This window comes from Ctenopharyngodon idella, chromosome 22 (genome assembly GCF_019924925.1).
Source record: "Ctenopharyngodon idella isolate HZGC_01 chromosome 22, HZGC01, whole genome shotgun sequence".
Taxonomy (NCBI): domain Eukaryota; kingdom Metazoa; phylum Chordata; class Actinopteri; order Cypriniformes; family Xenocyprididae; genus Ctenopharyngodon; species Ctenopharyngodon idella.
Window position 1 is genome coordinate 23,749,637 of NC_067241.1, and position 27,413 is coordinate 23,777,049.

A 27,413-nucleotide genomic window follows, 5' to 3' on the forward strand; every position below is an offset into this window, starting at 1 on the left:
AATTTGAAACCTTATGAATAAAATTTCTGTAATTCTTTAACCATTTTGTAATATTTAGTTTGTTTGCTGTGAGACACAGAAGGCGTTTTCTCCTATGCAGCGACTGACAATACAACCATAAAATACACCAAAACACAACATAAATTCACAAATCACATCCATTTTATTTGTTCGCTGTACTCCCAATCTTTAGAATCCATATGTTTGTAAGGAACAGATCCAAATTCAGCCCTTTATCCATCGATCTTCATTTTGATTCTCAGCAACAGCGACCATCACAGTCAAAGCTCGCGCTCGTTATGATTCAAATTTGAAAGTAGCGCCACCCTCGAGAAGCGTTACGACATGGTTTACGGCACTGATATCGAACGCTCATTGGTTCTCACCTGCTTCGTCACAGATTGCGACATGCCGTGTTTCAGTGGATTGACATTTGAAATGAGCGCGCGCCTTCACGGAGAGTAGCCGGATTTATCATATTTTCATGGACTAATAAATTAAATTCTGCTCTGTACCCTACCGCCAGAGAGGACTATGACTGGAACTCATCATCACACAACTACTTTTGGTACCACTTTTGACATTTTCGCATTGTGATTACGCTTGTTTGTCTGTCATTCTTTTATTTATAACAGTAGGTAGTTTAAAGAAATGGTTGTGGGTAGGTTTAGGGGTAGGTGTAGGATTAGTGGCTCAAAATATCGTTTTAATGTTATATTTTCACTAAAATTGTCATTTTCCTACACATTTCTGCCCATTATGTTTTATTCTTTTAACATTCTGTATAAAATGGGTAGGTTTAAGTTCGGGATGGGGATTAGGGATCTTACATTTATCTACAAAACGATAAAATGGAAATTATACATATATCTTTATGACATGAAAGATTCGTAAATATTTTACGTTTTTTCGCTGTAAAAACGTAAGTATTTTTACGTTTTAGTGCCATAATTACGTCAATATTGTACGTTTTAGCACCTTTCTAAACGTACAAAAATGTACGTTTTGTGTCTTTGAAAGTTACGTATTAATACCTACGTATTAACAATGAGACCAGGCTGTTTATACAGACCTCTGCAAGCATATCTGGTAAACGTTGATATTCTCCAGTGGCGTCTGAAGAATGTGGACACTACAGCTTGCATTACTCTGATCAAACACTGACCCTTTCACACATTGATTATTTGATGACTTCTTCCAGGAAATGCCCAGTCCACTTATTTTATACTCCTGACTGACTGCAAACAAGATTGTACTGCTTTTGACACTAAGCGATTTCTAAAGAAAGTTGATAGTATTGCAGCATTAATCATGAGAGTAACGGTGGATATCTGTCACACTGTATGAGTGAATGAATTAGTTCTGTTTTCTTCAGTGAAATTAATGGCCTGTTCATGTTCTCTGCCTGTGACTATGTCTTCCATCTTTTCTCAAAGAAATCATGAAACAATGGGAACCCCTACTTAAACGGTTTGTTGTGTAAGTGTAAATGAAAGTATTTTCCTAGATGATATGCACTGTGAAGTGTGTGAGTATCTGTGTGAGGGAGACACTTGTGTGATGTGTCTCTGCAGACTCAGTTGTGCTTACTAAGGTGGTGCCCCAAAATAGATCAGGAGAGAGAGAACTTCCTCAACCCCACTTCACACACACACCAGCGGTCTGATAAAGAACACCAGGATATCTGACAAACTGCATACGCACCGCTTTTTCACTCTATTCGGACCGTGTTTCCTTCTGGACACTCCTCCAGCTACCTTTGGATGTCGCACCCTCATAAACAACTCCATTGCTATATACAGAACCATTAGGGAATGTGTGTGTGTGGCTTTTTTAGCTGGTTTGTTGTTTGTTTTGTGTAGGTTCAAAGGTTTATATTATACCAAAAAAAAAAAAAACTTTTATATAAAATGTGATTCATCTTGGAGGTGGATGGTTTGGTTCAACTCTTTATTAAGGAATTTATTTGACTAATTTAATAAATATAAAATCAATCACTTATTGTCAGGTACTTTTGTGGTATTATCAGTTGATTACTTGCATTTTGCATAACCTCCCTTGTGTGTGTGCATGTCTATGTGTGTATTTGGCTTAGAGGTGTATATATTCTAGGATGATGGAAATCAATCGAAGACTTATCTATCCGTTCCTGCCTCCCTCCTTGTGTTTGATGAGGTTTCTGAGGTCCATTATGTGTTGGTGGTGATTTGCTCCCTCTGCTTTATCTGGTGAAGTGCTAGCTAATATGATTACGGAGCGTTCGCTAAAGCACCCTGTTGGCCTGTCTCAGCTCTTCACACACACAGCCTTTTAATCAGTCCCCTGTGACCAGAGAGATGGATGGATGGATGGTGGCAATGAAGGTCTCTGAATTTGGCACTTCTTTGAGTTTGCCTTGTTTTTCTAACTCTTGCAGTTCACAAAATTTTATGTGGCTGTCTTCCTGAATGAATGACAAAAATTGAGTTTCCTAAGAGGACAACATATATTATTTTACTGCATTCGAGATGTTCAATGTTGTTTAATTCCTAGCTGTCATTCTCACAGAGTGAAGGATGGCGTATCCTGCGGAACCTGTGACTGCATGAGCACTGCTGCGGGAAATACTATGAAATTGCGCCCCCTAGTGGGTCAAGAAAGAAACGGCTGCTTGATATTAGCCTGCTGAAGCAAATAGATGGAGGGGCGGCGCTGCGCGACTGAAATGAGTTGAGAAAAAGCTACTGTAAGAAAGAATGTACTGTATATTTTAGACACTGACACACTTTTTAATGAAAGTCAAGAAGAAATTAAATTATTATTATTTGTTAATTTAGTTTTGTTTGCCACCTTTTAGCCTAATTAAATGATCAAATGGTTAATTGAACAATAGCTACAACATTAGTTGTTATCGCTATTAGGCCTATGTTAACGTTCCGGTACAAGAGCTCAACGCGAAAGTAAAAGCCCATTTGCGCTTTTAAAATTTGACTTTTTAAGATGTTCATGGAAAACGTTTAGTGTTTATGACAGACTGTTTGAAAGGTGAAGAAACTGATTCACTGCGGTGATAAGCGTGTGAATTACCAGAGAGACCTGCCCTGTGACATTAAATAAACCTATTCGGTTGTTAAGTCTGATGTCACGCAGCAGCGCTTCCGAGTCCAAACGCTCTATCTCATACCACAAGAAAACAACAAACGGTGCTAATATGCACACACGATACTACCAAAAAATTATAATCATAACCTTTCCATACCAAAATCCCAGATGGCCAGACAGTGATTCATCTTTTATAAATCGTTAAAATATTAATATCTGTAACGCTGTGAGCATGGAGACTGTTGTGTAGACTGTAAGTATTTTAAATGTTTAACTTTAAAATGTTAAATGTTTATTATGAATAAATAGCGCTCATAAACCGTCGAGATGGCATTCTCAAGTGAAACGAGTCGAGGCTTGGACCCGGAAACGGCGTTCCTTACGTCACGACTTAACAAGCGGATTGGCAGCTTTATTTTTACGTCAAGCCGTAAATAATATTAATATTAGTCTTATTGTTTAATCTAGTTTTCTTGATTTTCCACAAGTAGGCCTACCATATCATGCCTCAGAGACAACACTAGTTAGTCAAGTGGCTAACATAGCAAAATCAGATGCAGCTTTATTTTTAGTAACAGTAATACAGCACTTTCTCTGTCATACAATGTTTTAAAATTAATTGCATGCCATTTATCAACACAAGCCATGCAGCATTTATTATTACGATATTCTAAAATCGATCTAACTTACTGCAGCGTGCAACAAGTGTCTCATAGCAGCTGCCGAGCGAACGCACAGAGTAACTTTATTTTCAACACAGTGAAATGTATCTAATAAGATAAACAGTGCTGTGTTACCTCATATGCTTGACCGGAAGAAGCTGAAGCGGTTACTGTGGCATAATAAAAGTTCTGCTGCTACGTGAGGCGTGTGTCACGTTCGTCCCTCTTATTAAATTCTCCAGCCCTGCTCTGCTTCATACTACAGTAAGATTAATAATCTCATCCATGAACAAAATTTCTGCCCGAGTCCCGTCCCGATTCTCTTCCACCGGCTGTGAGGTGAAGACCACAACTCCCATGAATCCGCGCTCAATCTCGGAGTCATCAAGCTACGCCTTTGTTTTGAATAGGCGACCTCTAGCATTGAAAAACTTCATATTGTGCCTTTAAATAGTTAAATAGACCTAAGTAGGCTATTCGATAAAAAGGAACAAATCTGTCTCTTTGTAAACACACCTTCGTCATGAAACCCCTCGGCAAATTCACAATGATTGGGATGTATGTTCGTTTTATTGTAGCTTTTGTGAGATGTAATATGGTGCCTTGTCCACTGGGATTTATAGGCAGATTCCAATGTAGCTGAATTATGCATTATGATCTTATGTGATTTGACATGTTTGGTTCAGTTCATTCAGTATTTTGTATTATCCAGCACTTGCTCAATGTCAGCACAATGTCATTTCATTATTAGTCAGCACTATTAGGTGTTGTGGTTATTTCTCTGTCTCTTGAATGATATATGACTGTGCAGGGTCCAAATCTTAACAAATATTACACGTGTACGGACCTGCATTTTTACAGCTTTAGCATCATTTTCAAAGAAGGTGTGTGTGTGTGTGTGGGTAGATGATAAGGAATGTGAACCCTCAGCAGAATGACTCAGGTAAGCTGCCAACTCAGGCCCAGTGACACTTGCATAACTCCTCTATGCCACAAATCAAGCAAAATCTACCTCTGTCTCGCTCACACTCCCAGTGAAAACACATGAATGAGTTACATAAAGTGTGAATGGCATTTATAACAGATACATACGGTATATAAACCTTTTCATTTCAGTCAGAGATGACCTCTCTCTCGCTCTCTTCTCTGTCTCTCAGAGTCATGGATGGGAAAGTAAACAGATGAGGGGATATTTAAAGCACCAGTGGGGAAGGACACTATTCGAGCCCTATTCAATGCAAATTCACTTCTCTCTGTCAATGAGTATCTACTGTTACCTTAATTAACCAGGAGAACTGAAAACATGTGAACTTTGACATTTTGTCTTTTGTAGTGAGATGTTTACATACAATTTATTTTGGTAATGAAATGTTACCTCGTGAACCCTTTCATATAATTAATGACAACAGAATGAGAATGTAGGAAAATTAAGCATAAATGAAAGAATGATTTTAAGTATATAAATTAACTAAAACGATGCAAAATGGCTGAATGACAATTAATGGAATAATATAATTTCTAAATTATTATACACTACTGTTCAAAAGTTTGGGGTTCGGTTTTTTAGATTTTAGAATGTTTTTTCAAAGAAGTCTCTTCTGCTCACCAAGGCTGCATTTATTTGATCAAAAACACAGTAAAAACAGTAATATTGTGAAATATTATTACAATTTAAGATAACTGTTTTCTATTTGAATATTTTTTAAATATAATTTATTTCTGTGATCAAATTTTTTAGCATCATTACTCCAGTCTTCAGTGTCACATGATCCTTCAGAAATCATTCTGATTTGCTGCTCAAGAAACATTTATGATTATTATTATCAATGTTGAAATAAGTTGCTGTTTAATATTGTTGTGGATACCTTGATACATTTTTTTTTTTTTTTTTGTCAGGATTCTTTGATGAATAGAAAGTATAGCATTTATTTGAAATAGAAATCTTTTGTGACATTATATATGTCTTTACTGTTACTTTTAATCAATCTAATCCATCTTGCTGAATAAAAGTATTGATTTATAAGAACATAAAAAAATCTTACTGACCCCATTCATTTATTCCAGACATGTCCGTGACTCTTTACAGGCTTTTCCTGATTCAGGACACATTCGTTTTGTATATTGTTTTGTATACATTCCCATACATCATGGTTAACAGATAAAACATCTGATGAAGATAACACTATCACAAGTGTGATTTATCCAGTCAGTCAGCTGTCAGTCAGTAATGGCTTCATTCACTGATGGAGGCAGTGAAGAGTAAAGCTGTAAGAGTGAACTGATCAGGGTGTGTTGGTTTAGAAGTCTGATCGTTTTGGTAGTGTTTGGAGCAGTTCAGCGATTCACTTTTATTCATGTATGTAGTGTACGCTTACATTCTTTTCTCTGTTATGTATCTGCAGAGTTTCTGACCGTAGGGTCTCTGACCGTAGTGCTGATATCCAACAGACTTCCTCCATGAGATTCCTCTGTTTTCGGCTTGAGAGTAGAGATCACTCACATAAACTCCTGGGCAAAAAAAAAAAATGGGCCAAGCCAAAAATGGCAAAATATTATATGGTCTTTCAGTGGTCTGAACCATTTTAATCACAAATCATTAGTCAGGAAATTAGCGAGAATTGCACAAATACTGTAGATAAAGTAACTTAGCACAGAATTGTCTTCCGTTTTCTTTAAATGTTCAAGCCATGTGGGTAAACTTGCAGACAGCTTTTTACAAGAAGAAGAGTCAGTGTTGTTCCACTTAATGTTAATGGCTTCAAACAGTTCATGAGAAGATGAAAAATGTTTCCCAGTTTGTTTAAGTTTAATGTGAGACCAAATATTCATTAAAGGGTTCAAATCTGGACTCTGAAACATGAGCCTGATGGACTTTTTCTCAAGCAACTTCTTGGTTGTGTTTGCAGTGTGAAAAATTGCATTGTTGAAAATGACTTCTGATCATTTCTCTTTAGATAACACCTTTTCATTTATGGGAAGCAAGCTATTCTGTGATATTTTCCTGTACTAAGCATTAATTGACTTTTCACAGTGAAGTAGCTCAACAATTTAGCAGCTGAAAAGACTCCCCACACAATGACACCTCTTCCCTCATGCTTCACTGTGGTAGAGATGCATTTATTATTATATTTCTTACCAGATTTTCAGACACCACTCTGGAGCATCACCGTGCAACTTGTGTTTCATTGTGATTCATCACTCCACACACAACTTCCCATATTCTGCAAAAAAAAAAAACCTCCATTCCGTCTCTGATGTTTTTTTTTTTTTTTTTTTCATTTGTTTTTTTGAGACAGCAATGGCTTTTTAAGTATTGCATTTGCTTAAATTTAGCTAATTTCCTGACCATTAATTAATGGTTAATACAATTAAAAGCTTACTGTTTAGCCACTTTGGCATGGGAGTGCACCATACTTCGCCCACCCCTCACACACACACACACACACAGAGAGAGAGAGAGAGAGAGAAATGTGAATGCGTTCATCTGGAAAAAACCTGGACATGATCTATTGCAGTAATAAATCACAAACATCAAAGGCCATTTTACAGTCAGAATTGTTACAACTCGTAAAATGACATTTTATTAAAGTTTTAAATTATGTTTAAATATAACTGCCTCTTTTTTTCATGTTATAGCATCAAAAGCTCTACAGCTTATACAAGTTCATGGGTTTTGTACTGTTCAAAAGTTTGGGGTCAGTAAGATTTTTTGGTAACACTTTAGTATAGGGAACATGTATTCACTATTAACTACGACTTTTCCCTCAATAAACTCCTAATTTACTGCTTATTAATAGTTAGTAAGCTAGTTGTTAAGTTTAGGTATTGGGTAAGATTAAGAATGTAGAATAGAATCATGCAGAATAAGGCATTAATATGTGCTTAATAATTACTAATAAACAGCCAATATTCTAGTAATATGCATGCTAATAAGCAACTAGTTAAAAGACCCTAAAATAAAGTGTTACCGATTTTTTTAGAAGACATTAATACCTTTATTCAGCAAGGGTGCATAGACAGCAAATATATTTATAATTGCGAAAACAACAATAACTGCCAGCACAGGTCATAAAATATTTATATTATGTATAATATAAATTATATATATATATATATATACATGTAAATATTTCTTTACATGCATGTGTGTACATTTATAATGTTACAAAAGATATGAATTTTCCCTGAAAAAAAAAATGTATTATGGTTTCCACGAAAATATTGAACAGCATGAAAAATCATCATTTTAGAATGATTTCTGAAGGGTCATGTGACATTGAAGACTGGAGTAATGATGCTGAAAATTCAGCTTTGATCACAGGAATAAATTACACTTTACTATATTCACATAGAATACAGCTGTTTTAAATTGTAATAACATTTCACAATTTTTCTGTTTTTAATCAAATGAATGCTTCTTGCTTCTACAAAAAAAAAAAAAAACATTACAAATCTTACCAGCCCCAAACCTTTGAATGGTAGCTTTTTTATAATCTAAAATGTGTTATTATTAAAGTTAGTTCAGATATTTTTTTTTTTTGTCTTCTGTCTTTAACCAATCTTCTGTTTATTCTGCTGCAGAATATCCCTCTAGATGATGAATGTGTGATGAATTTCTGCATTGAGATCTTGCTGGCCATCTCAGGGACAGGGACCTTCCCAAAACACTTTCCACAAGGTGACACAGAATCATCTAGAAACTCATGAGTTCTACTCTGCTATATTTCCCTTTGGTGGACCTAAAGAGAGCCTGACATGAAGGATGAAAAGCAGATCATCATTACTCCTAAACCAATGTACAATTAGCACTAGGTTCTCCAGGTATCTACAAAACTCAGATTTGTTTGGCAATTCTTATGACAAATTGTGTCTGTGAACATTTATACACCCGTCACTATCCTCACACACATTATTGTCCATTTTTTTGGTTCTCCAACGCTTAAATGAGTAGTTAGTCTGTGTTAAGTAGTTGGCTTTTAGACTGCTGGTTGTAGACTGGTGTGTGTTGGGTTAAATGATGTGTATAAGTTGTTTTTTATAGTGCCTCAGGGGGAGATATTTCACACCCTATTTAACTGTTCATTACAGCTGGTCACTACGCAGGGAAAATGTTCTGTGTTTGGACAATAATGCAGTGAAATGGCAATGACAGAGAGCATATAAAGCAGAACAAAGACAGTTCCTGAAACTAATGAGCTTAACCATTTACACTGTTCAACTTCATATATTTTTGCCCTATTATAGGCACATCTGTTCTTTGAAGATATACACAGATTTACGAGGCTTTGATTTGTGTAGTGTATATAATTTTTTGTGTGAAGCTCAGTGCAGTAACTGCTGATGTCACCATCCAGAGCTATTCTTGGTGAGCTCATTGTTAAAATGCCTCTTACCTCACTGCTAGAGACTCTTAAGATGGCTTTCGTTCTCTGTGCTAGAGTCTGTTTTCCTTCTTGTCATTCAGTTGCATTAGATAACGGCAGTTATCTCAATGCTCAGAGAACGGAAACCTCAAAGGATTCTCACAGCATTTAAGCAATGTTTAACACTTTCTCGGTCGCACAGCGTCTCTTATCTAGTATGCCGTTTTGTCACAACATTAAATGTTTCTTTCTGAACTTATTTTGGTGAGGATGTTTTATATGTGTGCATAAAGCAGATTTTATATGCTTTTTATTAGAGATATGCAATTTATCTGTATCATGTTAGTTATCGGCCAATATTAGAGATAATATTAGATTATAATATTTATATTATGATTAGTGCTGTCAAACGATTAATCACGTCCAAAATAAAAGTTTGTGTTTACATAATACATGTGTGTGTGATGTATATTTTTATTATGTACATGTAAAAACACCACACACATGCATATTTAACAGAAATATATTATATTTGTATGTGACCCGTGCTGGCAAAATGAGTCGGAATGTGCACGAGCTACAGGCAAAACAAGTCAAAAATGTCGATTTTGGTCGAATTTCAGGTTTTCACAAAAATTGGTCCATGAGAAAGTTAGTTCACCCAAAAATGAAAATTATGTCATTTATTACTCACCCTCATGTCATTCCACACCCATAAGACCTTCATTCATCTTCAGAGCACAAATTAAGATATTTTTGATAAAATCCGATGGCTCAGTGAGGCCTGCATAGCCATCAAGATCATTTCCTTCTTCAATGCCAAGAAAGGTACTAAAAGCAAGTTTAAAACAGTTCATGTGACTACAGTGGTTCAACCTTAATGTTATGAAGCAACGAGAATACTTTTTGTGCGCCAAAAAAACAAAATAACAACTTTATTCAACAATATCTAGTGATGGGCGATTTCAAAACACTGCTTCATGAAGCTTCGAAGCTTTATGAATTTTTTGTTTTGAATCAGTGGTTCGGAGTGCGTATCAAACTGCCAAAGTCACGTGAACCATTCAAATTTCTGAAATCACATGATTTTGGTGCTCTGAACCACTGATTCGAAACAAAAGATTCATAAAGCTTCATGAAGCACTGTTTTGAAATCGCCCGTCACTAGATATTGTTGAATAAAGTCATTATTTTGGGGTTTTTTTGGCGCACAAAAAGTATTCTCATCACTTTATAACATTAAGGTTGAACCACTGTAGTCACATGAACTGTTTTAAATATGTTTTTAGTACCTTTCTGGGCATTGAAAAAGGAAATGATCTTGCTGGCAATGCAGGCCTCACTGAGCCATCTGATTTTATCAAAAATATCTTAATTTGTGTTCTGAAGATGAACGAAGGTCTTACGGGTGTGGAACGACATGAGGGTGAGTAATAAATGACAGAATTTTCATTTTTGGGTGAACTAACGCTTTAAGCCCTCATCTAGTGACCCAAATGATCCAAATAGCAATTAAGCATCTAAAATTATCTTTATTTGTATGTTTTCTGAGAGGAGTACCTTTCCGTTGAACATGAAAAATGCCAGTTTTCTCTGCTCGTGCTACCCTTCAGCAACTTCATAGTTAGTCCAGGTTTGGTATTGTTTTAAAGCATTCCAACTTCGTGAATATTCATAGCAAATTCTCGATGGCATGAGTCTGTACCAATGAAATGTGATTTTCAAACTCATGCTGATGTAAACAAATCAATCTTACTCACGCTGAGATCCAAAGTGCGCGCACAAAGACGCCTCAGACAGCGTGCGATCCCGATATACACATTTAAACAGAATTACAGTAAGCCTACTTCAAAATATTGAAGTAAAATATTGAAAAAAAGTTGAATATACTGTATATATTTTCCTATAGATATTTGGTTTTGATGAGGTGTGTGCCAAATTGGCCATGGATTTTAAAGTATGGTTGCAAGTTGATTTTGTTTTGGAACCTTCAAAAAACTTTAACTCGATGTTTCTAAAAATTGACTTTGCTGACTTCAAACAGGTGTGGCTCAGTCATTTTTTGTCGAATTCCAACAAATCATACATCATTTTGAAGATTTTTAATAGAGATTGCGAAAACAATAATAGCTCATTTTTGAAAATTTGCTTATTGCACTCATTTTGCCAGCACGGATCACATATATAAAATATTTATATTTATATATAATATAAATGTTATATATATATATATATAAATATATATATATATATATATATATATATATATATATATAGATAGATACACATGTAAATATTTCTTTACATGCATGTGTGTATGTGTATTTATATATACATAATAAAAATACATAGCACACACACATATATTATATAGACACAAAATTATTTTTGGATGTGATTAATCGTTCAACAGCACTAATTATAATATGGATTAAAGATATTGGATGATATTGGATATTTCCATCATATATCTCACTCAAAGCTAATCTTTAAAGCACTAACAATTTTTGCGAATCTCAAAATGAATATCCATTTTTAATACTGTACATCCTGATGCCTTCACTTGTAGCATTTAAAATATTAAAACTTTTATAGTATTGTATTATGGTGTATTTAGACTAAATAATATATATCATTTTAACGACATATAACATTAAAAATGATTAGCACTTACTGGTATTTCACAGAATTTTAATATCAGTGCATTCCTAATTTTGACATTAAAATTAACAATTTAGCAGACATTTCTCCTCTCCTATTGGCAAAAATACATCATTTACATGCAGTTACAAAACATTTGGACATTCACAGTTCGGCATTACTTTATACACTCTTATATTTGCTTTCATTTAATGCAGTATGTGCAATATGTAACCTACAAAAATGCTTTGTTTGCATTCCTTGCTGCCATGGTCATAGACGACAGTCTCCTCTGCTACAGTAGAGAATGTTTGTGGTTAGTTATATTGAGTATTATGAGAGGCTAGTTGTATTTTAGAGAGGCTGCATACTTCATATCCATTCATAATCATATCTGTTCACCCTTACGTCCGGTTTACACAGGCTTATCTCCTTCAAGTGATTCTGGCTGATTGCATTGAGAAAACGAAGAAAGAAATGAATGAGAGTGTGTTTTTTATTTTCAGACAAGCAGTCTAGGTGAAACAAGGAGCCATGTTAAATTTTTATGACTGAATAAATGTCGTGTTTGACTCTTTTTACTTGCATACACACGCACAAAGCGCAGGTGTGTACTCACCACTCAATACTGCAAATACACAATAAAGACATTCAGTCAAAAGTGACATTCTTTGACTGGGATATGCCCATATGCTCATGTGACCTGTACCCTAGTGACTCCTGTGCCACCTCTCTGACTCACTGAGTCACGAGTGCCGTACCTGTCTGACACTGAATCACCCAGCGCTGACCTCGATTCCGTCGGCCCTCCTTCCTCCCTCACACCCAGAAGAGCAGCTTCAGTCTGTGTGCTATTCAGTTACACATTTCTGATTGTTTAGAAAGGGAGAGGAACTTCCTCTACACACAGATGACACACAGTAAACTGCATTACTTCATCCTATTGAGCCACTGAATGCAGCAGCCTTGATGTTGTGCCAATACACTAACACATTAGCCACCCATTAACACATGAGCTTCCTTGAGCTTAATTGAAGGTTTGGCATTTAGTTGTTAGCATATTGGTGGGGTATTGATTTTATCAAGCAGTTTCTTGATGAACAGTTCTTAGTGGATTGAGTGAGTGGGCTTGGAAAGATCTCAGACATTCTCTTTTGACTTGCACTTTGTTGCAGTTGCATTTATACTCGCCATTGGTGGGCTGTTCGGCAACAAGAAAATAAATAACAAATAAAGTGCACAGATTGAATGGTATCTGGGATCTTTTTTGACCCGCGTTGTCTGATGGTGACAGGTAAGGTTTCTTTACCACCTCCCTTTAAAGGCCACCTTAAAATCTCTGACGTTTTATAATTTAAACCTGGAAATAAACAGAAAGTCTCGTGATTTTTACATAAAATAAATATTTAAGATTCAGTCAGTTTGATCTGTTCATGGTGTTCTTGCTTCAATTAGATCATCAAGTCATGCTGGATAACATGATCATCAGATTTTGCAAAAAAAAAAAAAGAAAGAAAAGAGAGAGAGACATTGTTCAAAGGTTTGGGGTCAGTGAGATTTTTAATGTTTCTGAAAGATCATTTATTTGATCAAAATTTGATTATTTATTTGATCAAAAATACAGTACAATATTTTAAAATATTTTTATGATTTAAAATATCTTTTTTCTAGTTTAATATATTTTCAAATATAATTTATTCCTGTGATCAAAGCTGAATTTTCAGCATCATTACTCCAGACTTCAGTGTCACATGATTCTAATATGCTGATTTGCTGCTCAAGAAACATTTCTTATTGTTATTATCAGTGTTGAAACCAGTTGTGCTGCTTATTTTTATTTATTTTTTTGTTTGTTTGCTTGTGGAAACATAATACTTTGATTCTTTGATGAATGGAAAGCTCAAAAGAGCAGCATTTATTTAAAATAGAAATCTTTTGTAATGTTATAAATGTCTTTACTGTCACTTTTGATCATATATATATTATATATATATATATATATATATATAATTAGAAAAGCCCACTACTTTAGGACCACCCCTGGATTCCCAATAGCCACGGGAGGTGTTATTTTCAACACATTAATGGGAAGGCAATAATCTTATAGTCTCTGTGTGTGATTCATATTCTCTGCCTGCTTGTGTATTGGGCTTTTTAACGAGAATCAGCTCTTCAATCCACATGTTTTTGATGGAAACTACAAATATGTGAAGTTCATATTGTATTTGTTTTGTGTATTAATGAGTGAGATTATGTCTAATGGTTCAGCGAATGTATAAATCATAAATGTATATGTTGGATGATCTTATATATATAGCGGAGATGAATTGGATTGCACACTGGTATTCCCTGGCCCTGTGGAGGCCAGTTGATCCCATGCTGTGCCCCAGCGCTGCAGCAGAGATAGGGAGGGAGGGTGTGAACTGAGACGCACAGATAGAGGCATGGCAGACAGGCAGACAGGAGCCAGCCTCTCTGCTCTCACAGATTAGCCTGACTCCAGCTCCACATTCCCCAACTTGCCTGCTCCGTACCAAACCACACACCAACAGCGCCAGGGCACAGCCACACACACACAGGCTGTGATATTACACATCATTTAGTCACATCAAGACAGATACAGTTCCCAAATCACAACATTCAATTTCATCATTAGGTTGTCTGATCTAATCACAATGTGCAAATGAAACATCACATAATATTCTTCGAGCGTCAAACTGAAATCACTGTGATCTTCATGACATTACTTCAGAACATCATAATCTCTGTGCTAAAAGCACATTATCACACACAAAGTCATAACAGTCTCACACTATATCATAAACTTTGATTATGACTGCAGTATTATAGCTATGATCCTTAAAAACTATAATAGGATGACCACAGATTTGTTCTGATCAAGGACAATATTTCATTTAATCTATTTATTGTTTGATAAATAATATGAATTACTGAAACAATAAAACAAAACAAAAAAAACTAATTCACGTCATACAAATTTGATTATATGTAACACGAATATCGAGAAAAAAAAGGAAAGATAGGCCTGAAATAATATACAAAATAATCTTGTTTAATATAATGCTTTCGTTTCATTCAGTAGGCTTTTAAATAATTCATTTTAAAACTATATATTGTTTATTTTTCAGTAAATAATGAATATATAAAAATCATTACCTATAAATATGAATTGTATAATTTGTGTGAAATATGATGTGCGGTATAGTTTAGCTGGAATTAAAGCTATTAATATGCAGGAAATTAAATCAGACACAGATTGGAAAATAAATTCCTCTGCAAACACACAATGTAAGGTCCAGTGCTGGTCAAATTAGTCGAGAAGCACCATATATAGACAGTAAATACCTCCACGCATTCTTGAGTTATCGCAGATTGCTTCTAAACTTGAAGACTCAAATTCCGTTTACCTTGAAGGAATGCTCGCTATACACAACGACTGCGTCAAAGTACGCTGAAAAATTCGACACACTAAAACTGAAAACTTACGTTGAATTTTTAAATAAAATCAAAGAAGGGCCTGCAGTGATTAAACCACTTTGAATTCAGTTATTGATGAGAAAAATCAAGTTGAAACTTAAAAATGAGATAAAGAGAGAGACACAATAAATACTGCTACTATGCCCATGCAGGGCACGCGGACACTTTCCCCTAGGCTAATTGCTTCCAAACTTTGACATATAAGCTAGGCTACACTTAAACTGATATAATAGAAAGATTTATGGTATTGGTCGAGAACTATCGTCACAATCACTCGTGAGGCTTGTCTAATTATAAAGGTAAGACTAGCACATCAACTGTCGGGAGAGGTTGTGACGGGTGTCTTCTGTACGCAGTCGTTAAGACGCACTGAGCATTAATAATACCTGCAGATCCCTTCATGATTTGGAATAGGTTCATCCTGAGTGTTTCAGCGGCTACTAAACGCTGGGGGTTAAGGCTTGGTTTAATGCCTGTCTCTCACGAGGGGACGGCTGATACCGCGCGCTTATGAATGAGGTGCCTCGTGAGGCCCTCTCCGCGCGAGCCTCATTAGCTGTCCATCAAACAGTTCCACGCCAGCGCGCGCTTCCCCCGGTCAGTCTCTGGTTATGTAAATAATCCTTACCGAAATTACCATGGTAACTTAATACAGTATTAGTAACAATATTGTAATTGTAAAATTCAACTTTAAATGTAGGCTAATAAAAAAATGTAATACAAAAATTATGTTATTTTGGTGGAAAATAGGCTGTGCTAACCACGGAACCTCCATGCGGGAAAATTCTATTACATCTGATTTAATCTTCGTTCTTTGGAATTGTATCTTTAATTTTTCCCGTCTGTATGTAAGAATTGTTTAATTGTTTTCCTCAAATTTTAATTCAATTCGTATTTTGTTGTAGCTTACATTTCTTAGCTTCCTATGCTGCTCTCATTGGCATAATAATATTAATAATAATAGGCGAATAATAATATGTTATGTTAATAATAAATAACATGTTAATAATAAAATGTTATGACAGAAAAGAAGTATCAAGGCATCAAACGTTGCATTAATTGTAAGATTTGTGTGATAGTCGGCCTATTCGCTGTTTAACAGTTTAATTCAGAAACAATCGATTTTTATTTTTTTATTTTATAGGCCAAGTTGAGCTGAAAGGCTGATCAAGGCCATCGGATCTTATTCCAGGACATGTTTAATTTTCTTTTAACATAGATGGAGCATAGCCTGTTGAAAAAGTTTCAAGTAGGACATCTGAATGCTAAATCAATTAGGCTAGTCATTTGTCAGTGAATAAAAGTGATTAGTCTGTGGTGGATTCATAACTCAAGTTTCCCCTCCTTCTTCTCCTAGTCTCATGACGTCATTCAGTATCACCTCTGTCTACTTTATCTCAGAATACTATCAATCGAATTATTACTTACAAACACATCTGTATACCGAGACAATTGTTTATTTTGTTTAGCTAATGGTAGCCTAGATGTATCTAGTTTTAATCCGTATCATTTAAACTAGGCTATTTATGTCTTTGAATGAGTTCCAGAATATAAAATACAACAATTTTACTCATTTTAAGAGTCTTCGTTCGTTACCGTTTAATTACACGCTAATGGCACTTAATTTACGTTTTCCCGCGTCTTTAAATTTATATTCGCATAGGCCTAATATTAAAATACAGGAATACTTTCATAAAATAGATATCAACCCGTTCTGTAACAAGGACAGCTCATCTTTAAAAGCATAAGTATTTCACATAGCCTGAGATTTCGTTCCGCTTTTTTATATTGTTTTTGTTTTTTTTTTCCTCCAGCAAAAGCCTAACATACAAACGCACACACACACACACACACACACACACACACACACACACCTAAAACACTTGGCATTGCGCGTGACCGTTCATGCAGAACAGAATTTACAGTTCTTCTCCGCATCATTAAGTGCTTTGGTTGTCTGTCATGGCGGCTGCCTGTGTGGCAGTCTTTAACAATAATTCAATGGATGCCAGTGGATAAATAGCTAGATTCCAATAACAGAGAAGCAAACTCTAATTTAATAGGCCTAACAAAATATAGTAAGAACTCTATAATAATTAAATTTTTACTTATTTTAATTTTATGTGTGTGATGATGTGCCAAACTCTGGAGCACATTGTTTATATATTGACAAAACGAAACGGCTTCGATTGAAAATCCACCGACACTCTCAGGTAAAGACGGCTTTGATTAAATGAAACGCCTGAGGGGTAAAGGAGGATTTATTTAACCCGTGTAGCCTTACAGGTTCCCCAGTGATCAAACAGTCGCTGGCTCCTCGTGCAGACAGGGTGTGTGAGCTCAATTGTGCTCTCCACGCGTTTGTGGCACGAGCAGTGAGTTCACAGGTCGCAACATCACTTATTAATCTCATTATCAGCGGCCTGTCGAGGAGACTGATTGGCGACCACCTTTCTGTCATTTTCAACAGTTGGTTACTTGAATGTAGCCTATCACTAAATAGGCCTATCATAGAAGTAAAACCCATATTCGATATTTTTGAGCAATTTGCTTTGTTCAGTAATCAGTAACAAAAAAAAAAAAAAAAATTCTAAAATGTGCGTCAGGAATTTTGCATCATCCCCATATCATTATTTTAATCATGGCGGTTTTATTTGAGAACGTATTATTGATCTTTACATTCACTAGTGTAGCCTAATTATTGTATTTATTTACATCTTTAAAACTCTAATAGCTATTTTTATCCGAAAAAGGGAGGGGTGATAACTCAAACAATACCGCTAAGATAACAATATTTCCAACTGAGTATAATGAGTGTGATTATTGTAGTATCATCATACTAAGCTGTCGCTCGTATCTCTTATCTCTCTACAGCTTTTATAGAGAACACATCCAGATTTATCGGGCCATAAAATTGAGCTTTACGTTCTCGCACAGACAGCGAGGTTATTTTACGGCAACATTTTTATTTTACAATAAAGTAAAAACGAAATCGCAAGCAATTACTGTAAAACATAATGTGCACAGTAGCGCAACAAAAACACTTCTGTGTATTAGTCCGAAGCCCCAATAGTTTTATTTGAAACTTTTTAAAACTATTTTAAATAAGTAAATACAGTTTTATAGCACTAGAACTGTATGTGACTTTTCTATTGAGTACAGGCTACAGTTTGATTTAGTGCCTCTGTCAAAGCAATTTCCCAACAGCTTTTAATGTCTCTTAAAAGTTAACTTCCATCGACTAAAAACAATCGTTTAAAATACAGTGAACTCAGCAAATATAGATCTTACAGGTAGGAGAACACCCCTCCTCCGCAACACACCATCTAGTCTATCCCTCTCATTCTTCTCCTCCTCCATGGGTCCTACCTTTGGAGTGCGTCACGTGGTTCTGCTCTTACAAATAACTCGCAGTAAAGTAGAGGGCAAATCAGAGAACAGTTATATTAGGCATTATCTGCAGCAACAGCTATACCTCCAGAAACAGACGAGGCACTGTGACAAGTCCAAACGCAGAGAGGACAACTACAAGTTTTTCGTGTATCGCAAACTCGTTTGAATTCTGGGCTGGAATCAAGAAGAAAGAAGAGAGTGGAAACTTCAACAGCGATATTCCATCAAGTCACTTGGAAAAGAGGGTTCCTGGCTTTATCACTAGCCGTCCTTATCTGGTGAGATAATACAACGAGAGCTCTTGGGTGAAATTGTATAAGCCCTTTGCTTACAGCTATCAACGTTTTTATGTAATCTGCGTTTTCAATGATAAAATATAGATGTCGGAGAGATTACTGCAGCTTGATTCGATCCCCGCAGATGATTTAATGGGTTCGCTATAGAGTATCTGAGACTGCTGCTGATAATTATTTATATCCCCATGTAAAGATATGGAAAGTAATTAATGTCATTTTAGTCTATTAAATACTAATAAGATACAGATAACCAAAAAATCATAACAATTATAACGTTTGTCCATCTTGACTGTAGTCAATAGCCTATATATTTTTTCTTCAGTTTTTGACTGTTTGATTGTCTCTCGCATTAGCATCGTTCAGAAATGTTTGTGTGTGTGAGAGAGAGTGGAAAATATAAGAATTTGTCTGTTTCGTTCAGTAATTATGAATTCAAATTTTTATTTTATTTTTTGTATAAGCCTAATCTAATTCTGAGAAAATAATTTAATTAGTTTATTTTTGTTTTTTCATCAGGAGTGAATTCCTTTTTTCTGAGGCTGCTGTTCAAGAAACCGTTGCATTGGAGATTTTGGACGTTATCGAGGCTAAAATCTGGGCGAATTTCAAGATTTTAACATCTGAAAGGATAGCTTAGTCATTGGATACAAAATGTATTCGAGCCTGGCTATATCTTCCAACCCGTCCCCCTACGCACACGATACCGGGAACTACATCCATCCGTCCGCGAGCTCACCTGTGTATGTGCCCACCACCCGTGTACCTGCCATGCTCCAGACCTTGCCCTACCTACAGACGTGCGAGTCCACCCATCAGGGCCATGGGCTCGGCAGTCACCACGCCTGGTCACAGACTGGCACGGAGAATTCCTCTTTTAACCCGGGCAGCCCTCATCCTCCGCCCGGCTTCTCGTATTCGCACAGCCCGCCGGTAAGCAGCAGCACCGGCAGGGACGCCGCGTACCAGAATCAGCTGGTGTTGAGTAACAGCGGCCGGGCAGATCAATATGGAAGTGCCCTGGTGCGCTCCGTCGGTGGCTCCTACACCAGCCCGTACGCGGCCTACATGAGCCCGGAGATGGCAACCTCATGGACGCCGGGACCCTTCGATGGCGGCATGATCGGTCTTCAGGGACGCCAAGGAAGTCTACCAGGAAGGAGGTCCAGTTTAGGTAAAATAATTTGCCATAATCATTTCGTTTTCTCTTTGACGGGACATGTAAATATGTACACTAAACAAAAACAAAACCTCTACGATAATTTTAAACGCACTCAATAATTTCGCCGTTGATTCTGTTCGTCTTTCCTTTTGCACAATTGCATGTTAAAGTTAGTTCTACTATATTACATTTGAGTCGTTAGTTTGGCAATAGTTTAAAATCTATCTTTCAAGTCAGCGGGCAAAAATGGTTGGAATGGTGGGGGTTTCGTTTGATGCTGTGATCTCTTAATTTATAGCAGCGCTGTTGAAGGTTATTTATTGCTGTCTTGGTGTTTATGTTAGACCACCGTTGTTAGAAGGCATATCAGTTAGTTTGAGCTTGGCTTACACGGGCACATTGCAAAAACCTAATCAAAACAAAACTTGATCTTATTCCACTAATACACATCCTTTAATGGGCAATGCAATCACTTTAATTTAAATGATAATTTAATTCCCAGCTATTGTCTGTCTACAAGTGGATTGATGAAAGGGTCCCGTGCACACCTCATAATTGTGAGAACTATCCAAGCTACTGTCACCTTGATCAAACTTCTCTAAACAGACCATTAGAGTCAGATACACATTTAGCGGGCGGATCCTTTGAAGCTCAGGGCTTTAGGCGGACACATTTTCTTTGATAGTCCATAAAACGTCACATTTCGTTCTACAGCTGTGGACGATTTATTCAGGCGTAGTACTATACAAGGCTCGCGTTTGTTATTGAGCAGTTTTGATGTGTTGTTACACAAATGTTTAATAAACTTAAAAGCTGCATTTTATATTACAGCAATCCATCAGAAAGACTCAACAATATTAAGACATTTTGAGATTACGTTTAAACTAAAGAATAACAACACACAATAATATTACAAAGATTATTAATACGCACGTCTTATTTGAAATAAATTGTTGGAGGGCGTCACGTGTCAGTATCTTGACTGATTGGTGACCCCTGGATCTTTAACACTGATAAGAGCCCCATTGACATTCCGGTCGCCTGAGGCTCTCGTGCCTCGTCAGACTCCGGTGACCCTGGATATGCTCGTATTAATCCATTCTTCATTCCGTCGAGAGTTTTGTCACATTCCGTACCGCTGATGCTCAAGAAAACACCAGGCCTCACCTAAGGGTCGCATCAAGTGCTGAGCTGTGCAGGGCTTTAACAATGAAAAACAACATTTATATTGTATTGGGCCTTTTCTTGACACATCAATAAAATTCCATTCATTTTATTTTTTTAAATTGTTTTAGTTTATTATTTCATTTCGTTATTTTCCTTGCTCTGTTTGCAAACATGAACATTTTGAATATGAAAATAATTGCTAGTATTTGAATATTCTCCCTCTTTATATTTATATTTTGGTGGAAATATTGTTGAAGTTATGCGTAAAATCCATAATAAAATACAGCTAGAGTGAACCTTGACATTTTTTGAAAGGCTTAGCTATTTTTTCCCCAACATATTTTAAAATGTTGGAGTTTAATTTGAGATGGCACAACACTTAGCCTAAAGCTGTGTGTGTGTGTGTGTGTGTGTGTGTGTGAACTTTATTTTAATAGGCCAGTCATCGCTTTAAAATTGAAAGGACCCATTTAATGGGTTTAAAATTAAACTTTTTGACATTCACCTTATTGATTTTGCGAAACATTGAGATTTGTTATTGATTTAAGGTTATTCATATTTGCACGAAATGACGGAAATGTCAACAATGAAAACATTTCATTACACTGACCGTTCCCTTCATTTAAACTTTAACGATTATTTCGTCTCGCGCTTTGTTTTATAAGTTTAACGAACATTGTCCTCTCATAAATCACTTTGAATCTAAAAGAAAACCTTGGGGAATGGATTAAAAACGACCTGTATGTCCTTTCAGACATGTTGGAAGAGCTGCCGTGTGAAGGGCGTGAGTGTGTGAACTGCGGCTCCATCTCGACGCCGCTGTGGAGGAGAGACGGGACCGGACATTACCTGTGCAACGCGTGCGGCCTCTACCACAAGATGAACGGCATCAACCGACCTCTAATCAAACCACAGAAACGCCTGGTAGATGCCCACTTGTTAATTATTGTTATTTAGCTGCTTTTAAGTTTTACATGGCCTTGTCATTTTTCAAAAACCGACACAGAAGCAGTCGATTTAGATTTTTTATAGCGAATATAGGGCCCATTACAAAATATCCTGAGGTTCCCAGACAACATCTAAATATCTTTTCGCAGGTTTTCTGGAAATACCTAGCTGATACTTTAACAATATAGTCTCACAAAATGAAATATTTTTTGTTTATATATGTATTCATGTTAGCAGGAGAGGGTAGTGGGCTGATCTCAGGGTCAGTATTGAAGGCCAATTGAGCAAAGCCTTCACTGCTGTCCTTTTCCCAGGAGTCTCTCTCTCTCATTCTCTTTTTTACTCTCTCACACACAATTCTCTCACTAGTCTCTACCTCTCTGTTTTCACTTTTTGCCTTCATGACCTTGTCCTTGGGTCGGTCTGTTTTTAGCCCAAGCAGTGCAAAACTCAAAACAACACCAAACTTATATGGAGCATTTGAGCCATTTCATTTTTACTCTAGAAGAATATTAATAATGTGTGCTTGAAAGTAATAAATGATGCTTGAAAGGCAGTCCTGGTCACAGTTCTCTTCAATATCTTCTACTTTTTATGAACACAGTTGCTTGCATTTTAAATAAATGCTGTATAACATGTTTACACTAACTTAGCTACTGCATTATATTTTTAACATCAAAATATTTTTATTACAACATATACCATCAAAGAAACATGAGGGAAAAAAAAATGTTATAGATAGTAATCTTTTGGAGAGGTATATTGAATATCTTTATTTCTTTCTCTCAAAATTTTCTCTTCAAATTCTGTCAAATTAACCACCTTCCCCAACTATTTGTCTCTGCAGCAAAGCACGTCACGGCGAGCAGGTCTGTGTTGCACTAACTGTCATACCAGTACAACCACACTGTGGAGGAGAAATGCAGAGGGAGAGCCCGTCTGCAACGCCTGCGGTCTATACATGAAGCTCCACGGGGTGAGTGTGTGATTCAGTCTGCGTTTTTGAGTCCGGTGTTTCTAACCAGAGCTCCATTTGGGAGGCTGCACGCTGTGTGCATGTTAGCTTGTGTGTGTGTGCAAATCTGTAGTCCACGTGATGCAGAGGTCATAGGTGTGTTTTTATCGGAAGAGAATGAGAATGAAGAGAGGAAGGGGAGTCGCTTAAATAAGCTTTGTTCTGTAAACTAGTAATTCTCACGCTGACCAAAACGACTCCCACAAGAAAAAAATGTTTATACAATCTAGTTAAAACTGCATTTTTTAAACAAGACACATATTCCCACCTGAGTTTAATCACCATTATGATGGTCTTCATTCACTCTGTATTGAAAATAAAGTTTTTTTTTAATGCAGCGATGCCATAGAAGAGCCATTTTTGGTTTCTCAAAGAACCTTTCAGTGATCAGTTCTTAAAAGAACCATTCTTTTAGTGTGAAGAACAAAATTGAGCCTTTTTCCACTATAGAGAACCTTTTGTGCAATGGAAAGGTTCTATGGATGTTAAAGGTTCATCATGGAACCATCGATGCCAGTTACGAACCACCAACTCATTTTTAACTCTTGATTGGTTAATGAATAATCCATCATTAAATTAGTTTTTTTTTCTTTACTCTTGTTTTAGGTACCAAGGCCATTAGCAATGAAGAAAGAAAGCATTCAGACAAGGAAACGCAAACCAAAGATGCCCAAAACCAAAGCATCCTCAGGTAAGACTTGAGAAAATCATTTTAAAAGAGATGTTTTTGAAAAAGATTTTTAGACAAAAGCAGACATGACTGATTTGGATGGAAGTGTGGGAGTGAGTGAGTCAGAGAATGTGTGGAGAGAAATATGGGGTGAGCGAGAGAGTAAAGGGAGGGAAAAGGGAGTGAAAGAAAGAGAGAAAGAGAGCAGTAACAGCACTTTTTTCTGTTTTCAATGGACATGTGGTGCGTGTGCGGCACCAGCACAAACACCAACGGATGTTTGACGCCATTGATTGTCATTTGCAATAACCAGCATGTCGAGTTTGCTATTCTTTTATTGTGTCTGTCATTCACAATTTGTTCTATTTGTCTTCAGGGTCAACAGTGTCTGGTGCTACGTCTCCCACTTCATTGCCTGTGTCAGAGAACGCCTCTACAATAAAGAGCGAACCCAACATCGCAGCTTCTCCGTATGCGGGCCAAACTGTTGTATCAGTCACACAGGTATGTGCTCACGTGATTGATAGGATTGTATTTCTTCTTTGTAGATGTCACCATCACTGAAAGCCAGTTATTAAATATGGGTTGGCTAAATGATTTATTCCAGAGTTCAAGTTCACTCTTAAAAATAAACATTCCATATTGGCATCAATAGTTCCATGAAGAATCTTTAACATCCACAGAACCTTTCTATTGCCCAAAAGGTTCTTTATAGTGGAAAAAAAAGTTCCTCAGATTATTAAAATGTTCTTTACACTAAGAAAAAATAGTTATTTTAAGAACTGTTAACTGAAAGATTGTTTATGGAACCTAAAATGGATCTTCTTTGACTTTGATGTGAAAATCCCCCTTTGGAACTAGTATTTTTTTAAAAATGATAGTTCACAAAAAAACTGAAAATTCTGTCATCATTTATAACCTTTATGTCTAAATCCAAATCTGTACGACTTTCTTTCTTCTGTGGAACACAAAAGAAGCCATTTTGAATAATGGTTAAGCTGTTTTGTCCATATAATGTTAAAAAAAAACATTATTGACATTATTTTTCAAAATATCTTCTTTTTGTTCCACAGAAAAAAGTAAGTCATTAAGGTTTAGAATGAGATCAAAATTCTGTCATTGTTTACTATAGATAGCCCACCTACTGCAAAGCTCGATTTGTCAACTAACAATATTTCTCTTTGTTCTTTTTAAGACATCAACACAGTTGGACAGTGCTAGTTCAGCACATGTGGACATCAAATATGAGGACTACACATACACTCCAACGTCAATCGCCACACAGAATTCCTGGTGTGCGCTGTCCCAAGCGTGATCTGAGACCTACTACCTTCTCGAAACCTCTCCAGTGCATTCTGGGAGAAAAGACTTTTAACAAGATCTACCTAATAGAACATTTACACAAATGTAGACAGACGGAGCTTAGGAGCGCAAGAGATCGACTGTAATTTGTGCTACTTTGCCTTGCTGATTCATCGTGGCGTATCTGTCAGTGATGTCACGGCCGATTCATGCAATTCCACCAAAATACGGCGGGCGACAAGCAGAGACTTAGCAGCAGTTCTCGAGTTCCTAAAGCAATGATCAGGAGGACAAAAACATGCTTTTTATGGCTTCTGAACATGTTTCATGGCTTAGATGTTAATGATTAACTTTTAAGAAACATTATTTATGTTGAGATAAGAATAGTGGAGGCACACAAGTCTCTCCCATAATTCCCCTTATCCTTCAGGGAATGCGTCTTTATGGTCGTTATGACTTTAGATCGCATACTTTCCCTGAATGAGGTTTTTTAAAGTTTCCTTGTTGTCTTTGCTGATTCCAGACTTTGTTAATGCTGTATTGTATTCCTCCGATGATCAAAGTGCAATGACCCTCACTTTTCAGCAAATTTTGAAAAGGCACACTTTTATTTTAATTGTTTGAAATTTTGTGTTTTGTTTTGTCAGAATATGTTAACCTAAATTTATTTGCTGTATTTTGTTGATATATTGGAATTATATCATTGTTTTATTGCATATAAAATTGCCAAACATTTGATTTGTGTCTGTACTTGTTTGTAGAAATGTTATAATTCTCCTTAAAGGGATAGTTCACCCAAAAATGAAAATTCTGTCATCATTTACTCACCCTCAAGTTGTTCCAAACCTGTATAAATTTCTTTGTTCTGCTAAACACAATCAAAGATATTTGGAAGAATGTTTGTAAGTAAGCAGATCTCGCCCCTTATTGACTACCATAGTATTTTTTCTTTCCTACTATGGTAGTCAATGTGGGGGGCGAGATCTGCTTAGTTACAAACATTCTTCCAAATATCTTCCTTTGTGTATACCAGAAATTCATACAGGTTTGGAACAACTTGAGGGTGAGTAAATGATGACAGAATTTTTATTTTTGGGTGAACTATCCCTTTAAATTTGTGGGTTTTAAACAGTAATTTGAAAATAAGTTAAAAACTATAGTAGACATATAAAAAAAGACAGATGTAAATCTCTCTGGAAGAATCTTCTTTATAAAGGTGGATGATGGTCAGACAGGCAAAAGTTTATTATTATATTTCTACATCAGTTTCATACTGTTTTTATTATAACGAGGGACCGTGGGATGATTTCCATGGATTTACATTTGTGTTTTCAGTGTCAACAAATAGGTCTGTGAACTTTAATATGATATACCAACACAATCTTATATGGCAATTCGTAACTATTGTACATTTTGCTGAATTCATTTCATATGAATTCGTACAATCTCATCTAGGCCTTCATGCTTACTGTTTTTCTGAAAAATCTTATGTTTTCATATGAATCACATCATACGAATTCATACCAAATCACCACCTCATAAAATTGGATATACACATTGTTTGACTTGATTATCTCTCAGAATATTTTTGTGCTTCATTCCCACAAAAAATGACTGAAAGTCCCATTCAAAACTTGTTTTGTTTTCAAAGGTAGTTTGTTAATTTTTAAAAACGTCCTGTCTTTATAATGCCAAGACGTAGGCCATATAGGAACTGTATATGAACCCTTTGATGTTTATGACTTTATATAGTTCTTTTGTGTAACCTGTATCCTTATAGGTATTGCCGAGTGTTTGCGTGAATGGCTTTCGGTGTCTGAGCGTACCTCTCTCCGCAGAGTGTTGGCGATCAAAGGTTGCGTTCCAGCTTGGCTTTATGGTGCTAAGGTTTTGGGTTGGGCTAGAACATGTTGTCTCTAGGCAGGCGCGTCAGCATGTAGCCCACCCGCTTTACAGCCCCATGGCGACAGAGAGGCACCGCCATCCACCTTTATTGCTATTGGCCAAATCAGCTTGCATTATTTTGTGGTGTCTTAGTTTTGTTGCCCAGGTGATGAGGTGCAGGGTCAAGAAACTGTTGCATCAGGTTCATAGCCTCATGAGTAATGCTTTCTAAGCAATATTTCATTCACTGTTTTTTTATATGCCATCATCATCATCACATCAGACAACTTGCCAAATAATTGTCTCTTCTGAAATGAGGTGCTGAGTGCAGTGAT

At 36.4% G+C, this 27,413-nt stretch overlaps 1 protein-coding gene across 3 annotated transcripts; it reads left to right on the forward strand.

The window, feature by feature from the left end:
• Positions 1 to 25,930, forward strand: gata5 (GATA binding protein 5). Of its 3 annotated transcripts, XM_051880686.1 has the most exons (8): positions 1 to 568; positions 8,325 to 8,564; positions 19,450 to 20,104; positions 22,014 to 22,183; positions 23,055 to 23,183; positions 23,829 to 23,913; positions 24,269 to 24,396; positions 25,088 to 25,930. In XM_051880686.1, exons 3-8 carry the CDS (start codon positions 19,585 to 19,587, stop codon positions 25,205 to 25,207), a joined length of 1,152 nt encoding a protein of 383 aa, XP_051736646.1. In that variant the 5' UTR covers positions 1 to 568; positions 8,325 to 8,564; positions 19,450 to 19,584; the 3' UTR covers positions 25,208 to 25,930. The 3 variants fall into 3 exon arrangements, with proteins under 3 accessions (XP_051736646.1, XP_051736647.1, XP_051736645.1); XM_051880687.1 differs by lacking the exon at positions 1 to 568 and having other exon boundaries at positions 8,233 to 8,564; XM_051880685.1 differs by lacking the exons at positions 1 to 568; positions 8,325 to 8,564 and adding an exon at positions 18,398 to 18,915.
• The last annotated feature ends 1,483 nt before the right edge of the window (positions 25,931 to 27,413 follow it).